This window comes from Neopsephotus bourkii, unplaced genomic scaffold, assembly GCF_033783945.1.
Source record: "Neopsephotus bourkii isolate Nb327-2 ecotype Australia unplaced genomic scaffold, CSIRO-AGI_Nbou_v1 NB_1314, whole genome shotgun sequence".
NCBI classification, from domain to species: domain Eukaryota; kingdom Metazoa; phylum Chordata; class Aves; order Psittaciformes; family Psittacidae; genus Neopsephotus; species Neopsephotus bourkii.
In genome coordinates this window covers 888453-909567 of record NW_026901795.1, presented here as the reverse complement: position 1 = coordinate 909567, position 21115 = coordinate 888453, and the positions used below count along the sequence as shown (strand labels likewise).

The window sequence follows — 21115 nt, the reverse complement described above, 5'->3', positions numbered from 1 at the left end:
AATTCTCGTGGCTGGAAGATCCATAGCCTCGAGAGCATGACACCAGAAGAGCAATTTAAAGCCCTGCACACTGCAACAGTAAAGCTGTTGGCACTGATAAATCATTTGCAGTCCAATGGTTATTGTCATACTGAAAAATCTCAACCACAGAAACCAAACCTTAACCTAAGTTTGCATTTATTTTTAACCAGGTATCTTGCTTCTGTGAGACATGCTGAACAGATTAAAGCCATGGGAAAAAAGACCCACATGACTTCTGCTCTAAAAGCCACTTCAAGCCCACACATGTTTAAGCAGGGCCAAATGCCTCCACAAGAGGCCAGAGTCCAGGTAGAGGATACAGGATAGCAAACTCCTTCCAGCAGGCACCAAAAAGCAGCTGCACTATTTCAATATCAAAACCTTCTACTTTCCCCAAGAGACCTGAGCATCTGACCCTTACCTAAGAATATCTTCTGTGGGAAGGGCAAGAAAAAGAGGCAGCCAAGCTGGGGAGAAGAAAGAAAGGGAAGCTGCCGGTGAGGGGGTGAAGGGAACAGCAGCCACACAAAATAGAGGAAAAGGGACAACCAACTACTGCTTCACAAAAACACAGCACTGAAATGACAAATGTAAAGTAAAATTGCTCCTCAGCACTGGCCCCGGGGCAGACAGAGCAGGCACCATGTGTAGAGTTCAACACAAAAGCCATGCCATGTGAAAGGTGCAGGCAGGGTCACAGCTAGCAGCAGCTCCCGCCATGCACCATGGTGGCTCCTGTCAGCCATCTAGCAGCCCAGAGATGGTAAGGACCTAGGACTTTTACCAGGGAAGACTCAGATATGGACCACTCGACACACAAGACTGAGATCTCTCTTCCCACCACACAGGCTGCGCTGTTCTTCACCATCCCTGACACATCTCAGCTTCAGCTGGGGAGAGACTGAGGGAACAAGCAGCTGCCAGCTCACTCATACCATACCATGGTTACTGCTCTATCTTATAACACCAGTTGGTTTTCCCCTATCATACATCTTCCTAAAATTAGGAGCTATCAGCTCTACTGCGTTCAACATGCAAGCCCCTCACAAAGTAGCTTTCTAGTATAAGAGATGTGAGCAAGGTCTTCCTCCCCATCGACTTTGGAGAAGCTCACGCATATACTAAACACCAGACCCTGCTGGCTGCCCTGCTGCAAAAGCTGCTGGGAGCTACCACGCTGGAAAGGACAGGATGGCATCTACAACTCTCAAACAAGAACAAGTTTCTTCTTTGCCATCAATACAAGAAGCTGTTACATGTCATTCTGCTGGGCTTCAAGATACTGTAACTAAAGAAAGCAGCCTCAGCTTTGTGCTATCACATCAGGGTATCTCCTCCCAGCCTCTCTGCACAGTCCCACTGGGATCTGGGGGAGTTTCACCTAAACTCCTAGAACTTGGACCACCATTTCCACATAGGGGAGTCCTGGCACTGCCACAGATGGAGAAGGATGAAAGGAAGTTTTCAGGACTTCTGCAAGAATTCAGGACAACTGCTGAATACAATACAGTTATACGGGTTCTGCACCACACCAGAACCCATATAATCACACTGATGTATTTAAGACAGGCACTGCTCATGTACACAAGGCTGCCTGGAATGCTTTTAGTAAAGTGACAATACCATCACAATATTATATTGCATAAAATGGGGGGGAGGGAAGGGCGAGAGAGGGAACACACCACCACCTTATATTGTGGGGGGGGCGGGACAAAACAAAAGAAACAAAACCACAAAACAAACAAATGAAAAATACTGGCTTCACAACATTTGTTGGGAAGAAGGCAACAGCCTGGTAGTTCTGGCAGCAGCGTGGATGCGGGCATACCCAAGTTCAAACCCTTGTTCTGCTGGGTAATCAGAATCATCCTGGATAAAGAGCCACTATAAATATGGCAGGAATTGAAACCTCCTCTACCTCACATCCCCTTTAAGCCCTGTTGATCTGGATGCCAAAAGCAGGCTTTCAAAAAGCTGGACAATGTTACCTTTTGCCACTTGTATCTGCTGCAGGACTACTAACAAAGAGAACAGGTAGCACCCCAGAAACACCATCTGCCTCAGGGTCTTTGATGAGTCTCTGCTGACCAGGAATAATGGTAAAGGAATTTCCACAGGCCCCATGAAAAGGAGGGAAAAGAGGGAGGGAAAAGAATGCTTTCTTTAACTGGTTATTATCCTTCCACACAGGAAAGCTGATCCTGAGGGATGCAAACTTAATGAACAAGAGCATAGCCTGCAGTCCTTGAAGAGCAATCTTGCACACTTTCAGAATAAAACTCATTGATAGGGGAGAGGTAATGGCTGCAAAGGTATAAAACATGGGTTGTGTCCATTTGGATAACTTCTCCTCTAGTTGCTCCAGCTTGACCAATCCTGAAAGATTATAGTGAAGTGCCATACATAAGATGAAGCAGGACTGTTTCTTCAACCACAGTTTAATTATCAACAGTAATACAAGATGCTTGTTAAAATACAGCAAGCCAATATTATGCTTCTATAGTTCTATAAAAGGTATACTCCCATATCTGTGACTAACAGGACTAAGCTCATCACCCAAAACCAGGATATACAGCATGCACTGAGTGTGCACAACTATTAATGTTGCAGATAATCAAAGTTACTTAATCATTTTTATCACATTTGATTCTGATCTGTTATAGCAAGGAACGCCAACATCTTACTCACTATCTCCAGTAAAACTAATTGCAAGTTTCCACACACATATGTTGTGTATACAAACGTGTATGTATGGAGGTGATGTTCATTAACAAACAAACAAACAAGACTATGTTGAATTGTAGCTGTCCTTAAGGCTAAGAGAGAATATTGTGTATTTGATAACTTATCCTTTTAAACCTGTTTCCCTTCGTGGCATTTGGTTTTGTTGTGGATTTGTTGGGGTTTCTTTCTGGGAAGCAATATTAAAGGTAACAGAGACTGCAGTGCCCCTAAGGAAGAAGAAAAAAATCCTCTCAAAATTCTGGGCAGATTTTCTAATAATGTACTGAGGAAATTAAGACTGCCTTTCCTGTGAACAGGGCTCTAACCTACAGAAAGACTTCTAAGAAGTATTTGTGTTCACCACTATTCAGGTTTCTGTAATAATGATATAGTAAACATTGCCTATTTCTCACCCATTACTTACACAAACAGACAAATACCAAGTACAATCTTGCTGCAGCTGGCTTTCATTTCCATCACTGTAACAGTAATTCCCAGCTGTTATTTTTAAGGCACAAAGCCAGAGACATACACATTAACTGTCTGGTATAAATCTTCCCATAATAATAATAATAAATAACTAGAATAAGATAGAAAAAAAACCTCAATAAAAATTCATGCATACCTCTCAAAGATAATGTCTCTTACATTTCCCAGGTACACACAGTCGTGTGAAGACTACATGCACTGAGCTGAAAGCCAGGACAACATCCCCACCCCCCATCTATGCTGCAGTTGTTCTTCACAGAAATTCCCTGTGTCTCAGCAAGCCCAAGGTGAAAGCCAGTCCAACAGCACGTACCAAAGTCATTCTGGCTTCTATTTTTTTTACTAGCTGGGGTTAAAAAAATCCCAAACATCTCTCCATCCCACCTTTTGGGGTAAATTAAATAGGAAGGTGCCTAAGGAACAGCTTAAACCAGGCCCTGGGCAATTTACAGGGATTTGTAGTCAACACCAGCCCTTAAAAAAGCAGTGATTAATTGCTATGACAACCAGGGGATCACACTACCCGCACTTCGGCTGGGACACAGGGACTGAAGTGTGCCCTCTTACCCACACAAGCATCTCGAAAAGGTCATGGGCTCCTCAAGGGGCTGCATTGTCTGGGCACAATTCATCCTTCATAATAGACCCTCTCCACTGGGAATGGGAGGTTCTGACCATACTCCCCCTTCCTTTACAGGAAATCTTCCAACTGTGGTGCTGCTGTGGCTTTGGACGCAGGCTGCATGTACAGGGAGAATGAGGAAAGGAGAAATATTGGCCATGTAAAGAAAACACAACCGGGGCTACCATGTGCTTGAGGATCCAAGTAGAAAATCATGTTAAGAACTCAGGTGTCACTTTTTCCTGAGATGCTACTATATCTTCTTTACTCATACAGTAGGTCTTTCAGACAAGAGATGATCCATCACTCTCAGTACATCACCATCACTGCACTTACAAGAACAGCCAATGTTTTTATATTACATCCACACATGCAAGCTAGTTCATTTCAAGTCACATGACAATCTCTGCTTGCCAGAAGTCGAGCCATATCCATTATGATCACACAAAAGGCAAAGAAATAGGTCCTTCCTCCCTCTCTCCTTGACAATTTACGTCTATGCCACAGAAGCATACTCAAACACAGAGATGAAATGAGGCAGAGATATTAGTTGTGTTGCATCTCCCCAGTTCAAACAACAGGGATTCAAACACTGGCAGGATTTACCTGCCAGGAAGAAGCTTCTGCTTATTCCCTGGCTTCCTGCTCACTCATTTTGGTATCAAACCAGGAACTGCTCTATACTGTCCTATAGCACTTTTGGTTTTGGTTTTTGTTGGGTTTTTTTTTAATCGACATAGCCTGTACTTCTAGTAATAGAGACCTTCCCTGTCTGAACACAACTGCTTGACTAGCCCACGGATACCAACCTGGACTGTGTTTATTTACAAGTGTTAAAGCTTTAATTGAGAGCAGGATATGTGGCAATGGTTTAAGCTTCCCTGAAACAAGCCCAGCCCCAGCAAACAATCCGAGTTGTGTTGGGCAGTAATCCAGAGGATAGTGGGGAACCGCAAACCAGAGAAATTTTTAGAGTTCAAGGCAAAAAGAAAGTATCGTAGTTGTTCCATGGCCAAACTTACCTTTAGTACTGCTGCACAAAAACTACAGGTGCTAACGGCTAGACCTGTAAACAGTGATAAATTCGGCTTGTACTGACAGAAACACAATCCTCTGACTCAAATCACAAACCCAAAACCTCCTAAAATTCCACCTTGGGGATCAGAAAGTGGTTGCCTACCACCACTCATGAAAATAACTTGCCAAGAAACTCCAGAACAATCTCACAGTTGCTAAAAACTGGGCAAACTGCAACGTCCTACTTTATTTATTTTAAATTTTTGTGAGGAGAAAGTCACAACCCAAAGAAGCTTTAGGCCCTGATCTGGAACTTCTATTATCACTTCCATCTTTTTCAATAGGAACATAATGAAGAACTAAACAATGCAAAACATCCTCTGTCTGGATTTGTTTATTCTTTATTTCTCTCCAGGCACAGTATACAACCATACCTTTTCATCCTTTTTGTCTTCTACAATACCTATTTTCCTCCTCACCTCTGTCTGTGCTTTTGGTGCTCTAAATACAACACTTTTACTTGTGGCAGAAGAGGAGAGGGTGTTGTGAAGTGATACACTAGAGCTGAAGAGCGATACACTAGAGTGATACACTGAGCACAAGGAAAGATTTTTAGAAGGGCCTGATGCAATAGGATGAGGGGTAATGGTTTTAAACTAAAAGAGGGAAGATTCAGGCTAGATCTGAAGAAGAGATTTTTTACAATGAGCATGGTGAAATACTTGAACAAGTTGCCCAAAGAGGTGGTAGATGCACCATCCCTGGAGACATTCAAGACCAGGCTCACATGGGGTTTTGAGCAACCTGATCTAGTTCAAGGTATCCGTACTCACTGCAGGGGCAGTGGACTAGATGACCTTTGAAGATCCTTTCTAACCAAAACTATTCTATGACTCTATGTTGTAGCCTCTTGATGGAGAATACAACAGCATGCTAGAATGATACAGGATTGATTTGGGAAGCAGGACTAATGAACACTCACACAAAACTATCTTTACATGTCAGCAAAATCTCTCTACCCAGAAGGAGCCCTATGTGACCACTCCCAAAGTGCCCAAATTGGTGGAGGTTTTTCTTTAAAGAAATTCTTTCAGTAACTGAAGCCATTGGATTACTGATCAGAGCACCCCCTCTAATGCATGGCTTCTGGGAAACCAAGCACCTGACTGCTGGCTCTAGGTAAAGACAGAAGAGAGAAAAAAAGGCCAGGGAGCAGCAATACACCTCCAAAGTTACACTGGCCAAATAAAAATCACATCAGCTATTCACAGTATGCATTATAGGAGAAAGCTGAAATACAGAGCATGCTGTCACAGAAAGCAAGATGAACCAGTTCAGCGACCACTGATCAGTTGCTGTTTTTCTAACCATCAGCAGCAGAAAAGTTACTGCACACCACACCAGACAAAGTGAGTCATAAAGCCCACAAGGGCACTGCCACGCACTGGGTACAGTGATTTTAGACCTGCTGAACATACACCTTTCAGTTACTGTGAAAAAACAGTACCAGGGATAAGGCTTCTAACACAGAAACACATAGCATATATATATTAAGCTTTTGCAGAAATGCCCATCCCCACTGAACTCAGTCGAGCCTACAAACAAACAAACAGAAGGTGCAACAAGGAAGACATGTCCATTTAGGGCTACATCACACCTCCACCATCACCTCCAACAGTACAGCACAGCAAGTACTTACAGACTTCAAACATACAGCATGCATTTTTTTTTTTTTCACCAGCTCCATCCAGATCTATACCATCAAATACCAAACCACCTTCTCTTTTCCTTCTACACAATCACATCACTTACCCCTATTTGAGTGGGGAATTGGCTACAGCTGACTGTTTACCAACTGTTGATACCCACCAGTTTCAGCTGGGGTCATCACCACGTTTCTCAGGAACATCATCACTAAAGTTTATAACAAGGGAAAAGGTAGGATAGCAAGAAGCTAAAGAACAGCAGGAAGCTAAAGACCCTAGCAACAAGCAGTTAGTTCAGGCATGGTATTACAGTACAGATGAGACGAAAAACATAGAAAGAGATATTTCCCTTCCTTCTTTTCAGTTTCTTTTATTTCCAATCCCTATTTTCTCCATCTCTTCTGTCCCTATTGCTCCCTGTTCCCTGCCCACAGGCTCCTTCCTTTCCCCGGTTTAGGCACTAGTCTAATCAAAAGCTAGCTAAAGACCAGCAACAACAACAACCTTTTTCAGCCAGGTTAATTCTCTGCTGGTTTAGGGAGCCAACTGTGAGATATGACAGGAACCAGACCTGGCTTAGCAAAAGCAGAAGGAGCAATTTAGCCAGGAGCAGCGAAGAGACAGAAGTGAGACCTTTCGGCAGTTTGTGAAACTGTGACTTAAGAGCAAACATATTGCTCAGGTTTACCTTACCAAGTTCTGTAAAATGGCTGAAAGGGTGAATCTTTGCACCTGGTAACTCACTACCCTCTTCTAATAACTTTACTAAATCAGGAGTGGCTGATTAGGAAATGGTTTCCTACGCACACTTGTTCTTCTCTTAACAGTCCCCTATTAAACCAAATCAGTATGCATGTGTGCATGTGCATTGTTCACATAGTGCCATACATTCATGTCATAAGTATCCCAAATAATAGCATCAAGATGCAAATCTCAGAAATTATTACAGGCTCATCTCTGGCACATCTTTAGCTCCTTCCCCCTTGTTGGCAGTGTCACACACAACCTGGTGAGCTCCAGCCAGCATCACATCTTCACCACTTCTTATGCTGCCATACACACATCTCCAGTGAAACCAGCATAACATGTCTCAGGAGGCAGGAAAGGAGGTCAGCTCACTAACACATCTCCTAACCCCTGTGATGGCAGCATCTTCTGTGTTTGGGTAACATGGTTTGTGGCATCATCGCCAGTGTCAGCAAAGATTCAGCAGCCTCAGCCCTGCTTTCTCTCCATGCTTGTTCTCACCCTTGTATCACCCTATTCTCCATGCTAGTCCATGTTTTTGTCACCACATGATAAACTCCACTGGAGAGAAGATACATCTGGAAACACAAACCAACAGCAACAGAAACTTTCTTCTGTTTTTCTTCCCTTCTGCTTCAAGCCACCAACATGGTTCTCCATGCCACCACGCAAACAGCTCCACCAGCACAACAAAGGGGAAGAAGGCTGGAGACAGGGACAAGAATGAGCAACTGGGAGTGGAGCAAAGTGCTCTTCTATCACCTGTCAGAGCCCCCTGCTGCAGTCCCAACCTCATCCGACACCAGTTTCAGTGCAAGACCACTGCAGCTATGTTCAGGAAACTTCCCCTTGTATTCCGACAGGAGGTACCTCAGGGAAGTTAGCTGCCTTTGAAAGGATGCCATCCCCTTGTCTCCCAAAGCCTGCATGTACTGCATGCATCAGTCATTTTGTTTCTTGGCAAACGGTTGCCCATAAAGTTTCAGAGAAGCACTACAGTAACCGCAGAGCAGATGCTTCTGAGCACTATGCTGTATTTTATAGCACTGTATAGCATTTTACAAGCATTAACTAATCAACAACTCTTCCAGGTAGTTAAGTTTAACTATCCCCATTTTACAGGTACTGAACCAGACCCTGGGAGGTTGAGAGATTTGCCGGAGGCTGAAAAACCAATTGGTGTCCAATCCTGGACCATAAATCAGGATCTATTACTGTATGTAACTTCATCCCAAGTCCTTCAAAACACAATACTTCCCTTTATCTGCTGCTGCAACACAAGCTTCTTATGAAAGCAAAACAGGCAGAAGGCCCACCCCTCACTGCCCTACACTGCCACGGGCTGGTTGAGCTGCTTTTTGTCCACCAGGTCTCCTTGTAACTTTCAGTCAAGCAGTCACACCACCACAAACCATAACGCTCCGGCTTTGGTCCCAAATCCCACGACTCAATGAGACAGCCAGGATTCACAGGGCATCTCCCCATCTTTCTAATTACAATGTCTACTTCTGCATCATGATGGTTTTGGGGGTGAGGTTTTCCCCCTCAGTTTCCCCCTCTCTCCTGACTGGTCCTTTTGTGCGTATTGTTTTTGTTTATCAGCTTGAGCTTTTAATGCCCAGCAATTGCAGTGGTGCAGAAGCAGCAGCTACAGTAGCAAGAGTTAAGTACAGACCAAAAAGTGGTATGATGAGCAGCATACAGGGTGTACAGAGCAACTTTTACAGGAAAACAACAAAGAAAAGCTGGCCGGAGAAGAGTTAGTTTTAAGGAGCTTCACCTTGCAGACCTCTGGATGAAACATTATCTCTGTGTGCTTGCAGCTGCTGGAGATTTCTCACCAAAATGTGTAGTGAGCTGCTCTGGATGAGGCTGGGCTGAGGTCTCTGCAATCCTCTTCCTGAGAGTTACAGAACATTTCTGGTCCATCCAAAGGAAGGAAGGATGGTATCTACAAACACTACTGACACCGTGATGGGAACAGAAAAGCCCATGCTTGGACCACATGAAGACTGATCTCTCCCTACCATCAGTGCTGTCGATCTGTCTTGAAATGGCAGCATGGGCAAAAAAACACTTTATTCCTCCATAGCTGCTGTAGCCTCCACCTTCCTTACTTCCCATCAAACTTTCAATAGCTTCTGCCTGATGCTTATGCTCCGGAAGCAAGCGAGTAAGCCCTACATCAGCTATCTATTCTGGCTGGTCTTTGCTACCACGTCTCAAACACCACTACTTCCAAAGGATAATGTACACATGGCCACTGCTCAAAGAAAAACATGCAAATACACTACATTTTGTAGGCAACTTAGTTGTAAATAAGATTTTTACCTTTGTTTCCTCTCTTGCTTTGGGCCTCCCATGCAGAACAGCAGCCAAAACACATCTCAAAGATTAGGTCTGGTCTCGGAGCCCAAATCTCACAAACACCTAAGTTGCTGACTATCCCCAGTGACTAGAGTATGGTCATGACTCGTTTGATGCTTGATGCATGGCATTTAGCTCAAACAGAGCCCACATACATCAAAAAGAATCATTAGGGCACAAAGAAGAAAGACACAATTGTTGGAGTGTATGGTTCAAAATAAATTGCAGCTAAATACTCTAAAGTGTAACAGTATTCTGGATGTTAGTAAGAGGATTCATAAATGAAAAAAGAAATTGGTATTGATTTGCAGGCTCATGTCTCAATACATCTATACATTCTAAAAGTGTAGGAATAAATCTAATAAATTAATCTAGCTGAGTAATGATAAGTTCCATTAACATGGTAATACCTACCAAATCAATATGTATGAACAATTTCAGACATCAAATTTAGCAGAAATTCTTCTATGAGTCAGAATGTGCTGGAATTTATTTATTTATAACAGGATGTTAAATTTAGGTAACTTGCAGTTCATCCTAAAAGATCTTGCATGCTTACACATACAGACAGAGTCCTTTTTTCAAGTGAATTATCAGGGAATTACTTGGTGTCTTAAACTCAAGTAATCTCTTTAGAGCAGGAGAAACTCTGAATCTCAGAGATTTTACTTGGTTGACACAGATGTAACATAACCCTTCCACAGACAGGTAGGACAACCACCATACTACCTTGCCCCTGCACTTCTAGATTAAGTCCTCAAATGTCCTGGATTCTATTGAACCTCTTCAAAGACGTCATATCCACCACCACCACAAGCTGGACAGAGAAAAACAGTGTACTGTCACAAACCTGCTGGTGAGTGCTAAACCAAAGCAAAGCACCTTTGGTAGAAGAACGTGAAGAGAAGGCAACAGAGCAAGGTCTCCAGGGCTAAGCACAGGTGTTGCCTGCTCTGGACAAGCCGGACCATACTTCTGCAAATGGTGATCTCTGAATTCCAGAAAAATAGTAGTTTCTTCTACAAAGCACCCCCCTCAGCACACCAGGCACCCAACAGAGGGCTCAGGTATCCAAATCTGGCTGCAGGTTACCTGTGCACATCAGGTAGGTCATGCAGGAACGTAGGCACTTGAGTCTGATCATTACATATATTGGGTGCTGGCTCTTTCCCCAGCACATGAGATGAAGTTTGGAGACTGATGGTACTTAAGCCACATACGCAGCCTGATGAAAATCATCTCTACAATATTAAAGTTTTATTTCCTTCAAGTATCAAATCCCATACCCACGAAAATATTTCCCAGCTCCCTGCTCAACTCTTCACAACCTACTCGCTATTTCCTGTCCTTCCTCACTTTCAATCTATACAGAAGAGTCCCTACAGACCTCAATATACTGGCAACAGGGAGTTAAAACAAAAACATAATCAAAAGTATTTCATGTCTGTAGCAGCAGCAGAAAGAGAAAAGGAAAAGAGCAACAGGAAAGAAACACTTGCTCAGTTTCATTATAGCACTTAGCTTCTAGTAAGAACAGATTTCAGAAGGTAAAAAGCCTAAATCAGGCTGCAGAAGCCACTGAAAACACAGTGGCTCCATAAAATACCTGGACTTAGAATAGCCACAAGGTAATTAATTTAATTTTATTAAGTATTTTCCAACATTTGTCTGATCATCATAGAGGGGGGAAAGCAAAGATCCACACAAAAGAATACTGCACCCTGACAAAAGAAAAAAGAAAGCATAGGATAGGGTACAGCTTATGCCTTATCCATCTTGAATTATTAATCCCTTCCTGTCAGGCCTCCTCTTCAAGAGTTAGACATCTAACTCCTCTCTTCAGTAAAAGGCAGAGATAAATTCCATGGTTTCTAAATTGTAGCCATCACTCTCATTCAGACAATATACCCCAAACTTCCGCTTCCACTGAATGCATCTGAGCTAGCAACCCCAAGGCTACATTAAGGATCTGGATTTTAGTTACTAGGCTGGAGACATCCAGGAGTGGAGCTGTGGACCTCTCTTCCTCTTCACTTAGGTTGATGAAGTAGCAGAACTGGAACAGATGCTGGTATCTCCCTCCAACACTGCCAATGGCTCCCTCTCCATTTCACCAAATGGCAGGAAACATTTACCATAGACCGGTTTGGGTTGGAAGGGACATTAAAGACCGTATAGTTCCAACCCCCCTGCCATGGACAGGGACACATTCCACTAGACCAGGTTGCTCAAAGCCCCGTCCAACCTGGCCTTGAACACTGCCAGGGATGGGGCAGCCACAGCTTCTCTGGGCAACCTGTGCCAGGGCCTCTCCATCTTCATAGTGAAAAATTTAATCCCCACTTAACCAATTTCCACATCAGGTCACATCAAAACATTTGCCAAATGAGAAAAGTAATGAGAATGAATGTGGCACAGAAGGCAGCACCATTTTAAAATCAATGCAGCCCAATAACAGACAGTGAAGCAGGCTTCTGAACACACGTGCAACAGTTTCTTTGACAAATGAACACCAGAGAGGGCTAACTAATGGCCATCACTATACATGTTTCATATTTTGGTTTCATTTTGTCATCACTTAACACTGGCTCACAGGTTGCTATTAACACTAGGGCTTGGGAAGTAATAATTATGGTTGTGTTACTGGACAGAAATTACCTCATTCATCTGTATTAGAGATGCAGCAACTGTTTCAAGTATAGTATGCTATTGTAAATGAACACCTTGAAGCCTGAAATGCCTTGAGAGATGAGCTGAACAAAAAAAGCATCTTCTTGTCCCAAACTTTCAATTTTCAAAATTCTGCATTAGGACAAAACCACAACCTTTTGCAGTTCTTCATCTCAAGAGGACATCACAGTCCGTGTGTTTGCAGCAGCCCTCAGGGATGCAAAGCAGAGCACAGTTAAACCTGATCTCCTAAGTAAGTTGTTCCCATCACTAGATTACCATTAAGTCTTACTTGCTTTCCATCCAAAAAAATCCAGTCTGGACATAAGAAACTCTGCTGAATGTGCAGTCTTGAGAAACCCAATCCTTCTTGCCAAGGTTTTGACTCATCTCCATCTTCTGACAGGAATAAAAGTTACAGCAAACAAGAAGATTCACTATTGGCCTCTAAGTTCCTACAGGCTGTCTCAGGTCAGACCTGTCTGAAGGTGAAGCATGGTCTCCCACATCACCATGGGAAAACACAGTGTAAGGAAGCAACTGACCACCACACCAAGGGAAAATGACTGTATCAGCTGCAAACAGAAGGCTAGCTTAATAAGTGTCACAATTTCTCATGGTGGCACCTGCATGGTGTCATTTGTGGATAGACCTTTCTCATGAGACCAAGGGTCATCCACCCTGTCTAGGAAATTATCTGGCTAGCGCCATGTACCATGGCACATCCCAAAAAGCAGGCACACTCTCTGCAGAGGTATGGCATAGTATTGCCACACAGGTGCTCTCAGTGAGCACTGCCAGGATGCAGATTCTCCCCCCTCTTGCTCTTTAGTTCCAGCCACACAGAGGAGAATGGGATGCATGGGGGTCAAACCTGCTAACTCAATCATTTGGTGCCTCTAGGACAAAACGACAGAGTGAATATTTATTGAAAAATGCTTTCTTAAATCACAAGAGAAACCAAGTCAGAGAAAGCTGAAAGACAAGGTTGGAAACTGGTGTGTTTTCAGCAAAAATCCCAGAGGGACAGACGACACACATAAATAGGCAAAGCCAGGTAGGTTAGGTGGTTCACAGCATGAATTTCACAACCACCAATACATACGCACTTTGCAGTCGTAGCATTTTACAAGTCCCCATACTGCTATTCTTGCAACAGGTGATTTCAGCTGAGTTTAAGCTCGGCTCACAAGCCTTTGAGCACGAGCGCTCTCTTGCTGTTGGGTTTGGGGGGTGATTTTTTGTAGTTTTTTTTAAAGTTAGGCTTCTTTAGTAGGTTCTTTTTCCTAAGCTTTCCTGGTAATTATCCCTAATCAGTATTCAAGTGCTGATCTGTAAGGCTATCTGCTGACTTAAAGGAAGGGAACACCTCACTAATAGACCCAGTGTTTGCCTCTGCCTGCAGAAACAACCCCGATAAGGACAGAGACTCCAGCCATCTCTAAAGAGACAGAGCCACAAAGAGCTCTTCTGATCAGTGCTGGCATCTGGCCTTCCCCTCATTAGCACATTAAAGCTGCTCTGTCCATTCCATAAGAGCCACTCTGTCCATTCCTCCAGCTTTCTCTATGGAGCCATTTACAGTGCTGCTCCTTTGAAACCCCCCTAGTTCAAGAGGCAGTAACCCCTTCCCAAAGCCCACGGCACAGCCAGTGTCAAAAATTTCCACTTACAGACAGGCACCCAGTAAGTACCAGCCTTCCGAATGTCATAGGTAGACAGAAGACACCCACATATTTCATCTTGCCACACTGACCCTCCTAGGAAAAGTCTCTTCCCAGTCCCAATCAGTATGTCCACTGTCAGGTTCAGACTGCAGCGCATTTACAGTATCACTATTTCAGACTAGGACCAGCAAGGCTGCTACCTCCTAAGATGCAAATTCTCAGAAGCAAAAGCAAGGTGAGGGGGACAATTTTTCATCAGTTGAGTTCTAAATCCTCTGCTAGGATGCTTTCCTACAGGCAGATATGACCTTCCCACTTCCCTGACTGAAAAGAATAGTACTAACAGGCACAAGAAAGACAACCTAGTTGTTTGATCTATGCTGTGAACTCATTTTCATTGCCTTATTTCAGAATGTTATTAACGTTTTTACCTAAAAGGAGAACTACAGCTATCTGAATTGGGCTCAGACTCAACCTTCTACAGTCACTGTTATTCTGGGTGGACTTTAGAAGCTATTTATACTTTTTGAGAATAAAAATCCCAAAGGAAGCCAATCCTTTTGTTTTGAAGAAGAAAGCAAAGCAACTGAAGGTTATGAATACTCACTCTTTTTTTGGATTCCCAAAATGGTATGTTTGATCCTTGACTTGCTTTTCATTAAGGAAAAATGCCATAAATTATTTGGTTTGTTTGCCTCTCTGATCAGTCAACTGAAAGACAGTATTGCTTTGGGGCGACAAAATACATTACCTCAATTTCATTATTATTCAGTTTCAGGTTCTTTTTAAATATATAAACTCCCTCTGTCTGATTTTCTATGTGGATACATGTTATTAGAAAAAAAAAATCATAGGGTTATAGCTTTTGAGACTTGCACTGTCATTTAAACAGCTCTCATTTCTGAAGTGTTAGTAGCCTTGACACACAATTGAAGTTCAAAGTTAGTCAGCTAGTGGGACAAATTCTTCCTCAACTCCATTATCAGGGATGAATTTGGCCTGTAGCATATTAAAAAGGCAAAAACTTTACACAGACTGTACCCAAACAGCAGAATCTAAAGAAGAATCTAAACTGGTTTTCTTCATATAATTTTGCTCAATAAATCCCTACCTAGCTTAATGAATTACAATTATTAGCAACATTCTTTTTTCTTCCTTTTCCTAAGAAAAGAAGTGGCAATTTGAGCATACACTGGCATTATGCAGAAGGCTGAAATTTATTGGATAAAGTGAATGAGCAAAGAAGTACAGATAGACACACTCCTCGAGAGACAGCTTTCACAATTCACTAGAGCAGACAGCTACAAATCTATTTGAAAGATGGCATGGGACTAAGTGCTTCAAATTACTCTTACTCCATTTTTTTATATCAAGTTCAATAAGCCTCTAATATTCTGATATGATTTTTAGGAAACTTCTGAAAAATACAAAGCACATGAAGATACCCTTGAAACAGCAAGATAAGGCATGGCTAGATCTTATTCCTTAAGAAAGTACTATAAGATAGAAGTGGGTAAACCCAGAAAACAGTATGGCCATCCAGCTTTCTCATCAGGGAAAGCAACACAATAGCAGAGCCTCAGATGTTACTTTGGAAACCTGAGCTCATTGGTGAGGCTATGGTATTTTTTGTTTACTGGAATATTCACATTCACTTAGGTAAAATAACTTTGTTATACTATCCAAAGATACTAACTTATTTCCTTGGAAAAACTTCATTTCCCCTCCTTGTCCTGATGCCTAGGACTAAAGAGATTGTGTCCAGGTCCATAATCACCTGTTGGCTTTCATTTAGATAAATAATTTTTAAAAATTCCCCACAGAGATCATCTGGCAACACGTTCCCCCTGTGTTTCAGCAATGTTTATTCTCTGCCCAGTTCCTCTGCAGAGGTGATGACCAGTCTTTCCAACAAGAGATCCATGCTTCAGAAGTCTTCAGGGGCCACTGGCAACATTTGACAGGTGATTCTGTGCTCTTGAGCTTAGGGTCAGATAGGGAGAGCAGGGAAGAGCCACAAGAGACCCCTTCTGTGCTAGAAGACAGGCACACAGAAGAAGTGCTGACCTACCAACAGGTACCTCTGAAACAGGCAGGTGCTGGGGTGGAGGCGCGGAGAACCGCAGAACTCCAAAGCACATGATTTTCTCCTTTTCTTCTTGCTTCCTGCTATAGGTGGGAGGCAATGTGGAGCAGGTGAGTCACTGCTCATCAAGTGGTCCTCTGCAAGCAGAGTTGGTGGAGTCCAATTTTGGCTTTGCAGAGGCTGAGTGGAAGCAAGCAAGCAATCAAACAGCCAACACTGTTCTTTCTCTCCCTTGCAATGTAGCAGGGCAGAGTCAGCCAGGGACAAGGAAGGTACGAGGCAGCACCCTGCAGTTGAGATTCATGGACCATGGATGTGAATCACAGGTCCAGGAGCGTATTTGCAGTATGTAATCTGCATTTCCTCTTAACGCAACAGCAATTCCAAGCCATCCTTCCCAGACTTCAAGGATAACAGGAAGCTTGTACCTGTTGCAGCAGGTCCTCTTCAGGACCACTGGCAGCTCAGGATTTATATCCAAACTGTTCCAGTAAGTCCCACAATTTCATCAAGCATTTCCAGTCCTCCATGATTCTGACCCTTCAGTTCTGTGGTTTACTTTGCTTTCATGGACAGCTTTTTCACAGAGCTCAGTGTTTGATGCGATCACTGAAATAGACTGTTACAGTCCACCAGCTCTGCTTTCGGTATGTTCTCTTTTCAAATACCCTGGGGAGGGGGGTGTTCCACTGTTTCTGTATTACCTCAGGATCTACTGAGTGAACAGGGAGGAGAGTTTGGGAGGTGAAGTTAAAACACGTTTTCATACCTTGTAAAGCAACTTTAAGAGCAGCCTCTCGAGGCAATTCAGGAATCACGAAGTGCCTGGATGACCAAATTCTTACATATAAAGTGAGAGAGAAATGATGCTCAGTTTCTGCCAGAGCCTGTGCCCATTCTCCTGCTGTCTTATTTACTCCCTGACCTGTCGCTGGGGAAAGGCTTTTTAGCAAGGCCCACTGTGATAGGATAAGGGGTAATAGTTGTAAACTAAATGAGGGTAGGTTTAGACTACATATATGTAAGTAATAAATTTTGTTTTGGTGAAACACTGGCACAGGTTGCCCGGAGAGGTGCTGGGTGCCCCATCCTTCGAAACATGCAAGGTCAGGTTGGATGTGGCTCTGAGCAACCTGATCTAGTTGAAGATGTCCCTGCCCATTGCAGGGGGGCTGGACTCAGTGACCTTTAAAGGTCCCTTGCAAACCATTCTATGATTCCATCAGCTACAAGCAGGTAGTCTTTCACAAAAACAAAGCTTTTTGTTTTGCTCATCTTCCTGAGAACCCCCGTTTTGTGTAGCAGAAAACAGAATAAGTCAATCAGGGATCTTTCACAAATGGGTCTCAAGCAAATAGTGCACAAAATGGTAGAGATAGCACGGAGAAAGTGTTACCCTGTTCTAGCAGAACAGCATTAACTGAAGAAGCCAATGCTTAGTTTGCTCTGGGCTCCTGCTTCTTTAGGAACATACCATATATATTTCTTCCTTTCCCTTACACATTTGCATGCTATTGTTCCCACAGAAGATGAAAACATTTTCATTTCATAAGCATCCATTTCACTGTATCACTTCACTCTATCAACAGAAATATTGCGTGAAAGTCATGACCTTACATGGACTGTGTCATTAGTTCCCATGTAAAGACCAAGGAAACCTAACTCAGGCAGTATTTCCCCTGATACAGACTTCTGGATGTGCTGAGGATTCTCTTACACAAGGAAAAGGCTGTTTTAAAACACCACAGTAACAAGTCTTGTCCCACTCCACAAACCACATTTGGAAAAAACTGACTTTCATTTCATGCCTGTAGAGGAGAAAAGAACATGTTCATGAACACGTTCATGAGGGCTGGAGCACCTCTCCTAAGAAGACAGGCTGAGAGACTTGGGCTTGTTCAGCCTGTGGAAAAGAAGGATCCAGGAAAATCTTACAGCAGCCTTCTAGTACCTGAAGGGGGCCTGTAAGAAATCTGGAGAGGGGCTTTTCATAAGAGTAAGTAGTGGTAGGAGAAGAAGTAACGATTTTAAACTGACAGAGAGTAGATCTAGATTAGGTATTAGGAAGAAATCCTTTACTGTCACGTTGGTGAGGCACTGGCACAGGTTGCCCAGAGAAGCTGTGGCTGCCCGTCCTTGGCAGTGCTCAAGGCCAGGCTGGACGGGGCTTTGAACAACCTGGTCTAGTGTGAGGCATCCCCACCTATGGCAGAGGGGTTGGAACTCGATCTTTAAGGTCTCTTCCAACTCAACCCAAACCATTCTATGATTCTATGAAAAAGTGACAGGGCTCCTGTTCATTAGGGTGCTCTTCTGGGCAATGGGAGATCTCATTTCTAGATTCAAGTTTGTGAATCAGACAAAGATTTGAACTTCGGTCACTGGAGCCAATTTCTATCCTTTCTCCCTTAAAAAACAAAAACAAAAACAAAACAAAAACCTCTATATTCTCATTTCAATCATTTATCTAAAATAGTAAATACTTACTTGACTCTTTTCTATGGCTGAGAATCATATACATGCATAAGCATGACCTATTTGAATTAATCCAATATCTTCTAGCCATGAAGGCCATGGTCAGTTTGATGGCCCCCTCACTATTACCACCCTTGAACAGGAGTATATATTGCTTTTGTATCTGATCCCCTCACCACATCTTAATTCCTCTCTTGCTGCCCCTGAGAAAACTTCTTTCCTCTAGTGTCTCGTTTCAGGATGGACACACACCTCAGGATGACCAAGCTGAAGGAGAGCAGGATTTTGCAAGCACACGACACCCACGATGGCACAGACAGTTGGGTTGAGGAACTGAGTGAATTTGACTATGCTGAGAGTTACTAACATGCATGTATAAGGAAATGTATAATTCAGCTGAAGCAGCTCTTACTTATTTCAACTTATTTTCAATCCTCATGCTTGAATAAGAAAGGATAAATATTTTCTCCCTTACTGATGTGTTTGAGGATCCTCCTACAATGGTTGCAGCTAATTAGCTGCATCTAACAGCAACAATCTGTGAACAATCGAATACCTTCAGGTATTTATAACAAAGATAGTAACAATCATGATTTCCTAATGTTTAAAGGCTTGAAAAAGACCTTCACCTTCAAAACTAGTATATCCAGAGAGAACAGCCGTTTTTCTTAGTAGGTTATCCATATTACATGTGTCTGAAACTAAATGGGGGACAAAGAGGCCGACACTGATAGGCACCATCACATTGCTGCCCAAAACCCTGCAACAGCTCTATTCAGCACATAAAAGTCACTGGGCAGAAAGGGATCACTTCAGTCGGCTTTTCAGGCAGGAGCGCCTTTTGGAGAAGTGCAATCGGTTAGGCTCTGGATAGACAACTTTTATGGCAAAAATCTCAGCCCTAATCAAATGCAGTGCAAAAGAAACAACTGGCAAAGAACGCAAAAGATTTGAATAAGATGGTTCCAGTGTTTCCTTGTGCGTTCGGTGAATTATTTACCCCTAGCACCCTGCGCTTCCCTGGCTTTGCGCTGACAATCCCGAGCCGCACGCACAGGCGAGGGGACAAGCCAGCGTCCCGCCGGCAGCCCGCTCCCGCAGCCACAGCATGCTGCCCGCGACACCTGATCGGGTCCGGGCAAAGCCCCGCTCCTGGCGGACCCGGTCGGGACGAGGGGCCGCCCCTTCCCCGCCGCCCTCCCGCCTGGAGCCGCCGTTCCAAGCCTCCGCCACCAGCCGGGCTGCGGTACCGGGTACGTGGGGTCCTTCCTCCCCGCCGTCCCGCGGGCCAGGGAAGCCGAGACAGGCGGGAGGAGCGGGGGCCAAGCTGTGGGGATGTGCCTGCGGGCAAGGCAGGTGAGACCAGCACCGGCCCCGGAGCGGAGGGAGGGAACGGGCCGGAGCCGCCCCTCACCCCGCCGCCTCGGAGGCAGCAATGGGCCGGGAGAGGCTCCGCGCCACCGCCCCCTGGCCGCGGCTGCTGCGGGGAAAGGCGCTGCTCGCCCGGCCCAGCAGAGCGAGTCGCTCCGCCGGAGCCTTTGTGCCCACGCCGCCGAGGGGCCGGGCCGGGCTCACCCGACGGCCGCCCCCGGGACCTGCGCGCCCCGGGGCGAGCAGCGACGGGGCGGAGAGGTGCGCAGAGCCGCCCGAGCACTCCCCGGCCTCACCTGTTCAACACTTTCCTGATCCTCTGGCGCACGCTGGAGGAGGGCGAGGAGATGCCGCTCCTGCCGCCGCCGCTGCCGCCCTCCGCCGGCAGGTTCTCGATGGTGGCCACGACATGGCTGGGCTGCGGCGGGTGGTGCGGCGACGGCGGCGGCTGCGGGGGATGGCGGTGGTGGCGGTGGCGCTCGGGGGAGAGCATCGCTGCGGGGCTTCGCCTCAGCGGAGCGCGGGGAGCATCCCGGCGGGAGGGCGGCGGGCGCTGCTGCCGCCGGCGCTGGCTCCCTCGGCTTCCGGGCAGCGCCAGACCCTCGCCCGCTCCTCCCTCACTGGGCTGCCATGCAGCGAGGGGCGGGCTGCCGCCACCGCCTCCAGCGAGTGCAGTTCACGGTCGGCGAAGCGGCAGCAGTTTGGCGACCCTCCTCCTCCTCCCCACACCCCCCGCGCCCAGCCAGCCGGTGCCTCCCCCCGGCGGAGCCACCGCCGCTGCGCCGCCCCGATCTCCTTTGTTCCCGGCTCGCCTCCTCCCCGCGCACCCCCAGCGCACGGCTCCCGACCCGGCCCGGCCCGGCCCGGCACGGAGGCGGCGGAGCCCCCTCGGAGCCGTGGGTAGCGGCTGCCGCCCCTGCACGCCGCTCCTCCGCCGGACGAGCTCGGCGGAGGCCGCCAGGGGGCGCCGGTGGCGGCAGCAGCTTCTCCGCCCCCCCAACGCAGGGTACCCCGCGGGGTGTTGGTGGTCGGTAGGGAGTCGGGGGATCCCCGGAGGAGCGGTATTCGGGAGGGGGGGATGTGTGATGGGGGGTACCTCCCCGCAGGCTGGTGCAGCCGTCCCGTCCCCTCCCTCTGGGGCGGCAAAGGGAAG

The 21115-nt window shown here is 45.4% G+C and overlaps 1 protein-coding gene across 1 annotated transcript in view; it reads right to left on the bottom strand.

Annotated features, from left to right (window-relative positions):
* SLC35F1 (solute carrier family 35 member F1) overlaps positions 1-20727 on the bottom strand; it is a 236962-nt gene extending 216235 nt beyond the window's left edge. The window contains exon 1 of the mRNA XM_061366196.1: positions 20259-20727. Coding sequence (XP_061222180.1) covers positions 20259-20455 — 197 coding nt within the window. The 5' untranslated portion in view covers positions 20456-20727. The remainder of the gene's footprint in view (positions 1-20258) is intronic.
* Positions 20728-21115: the final 388 nt, after the last annotated feature.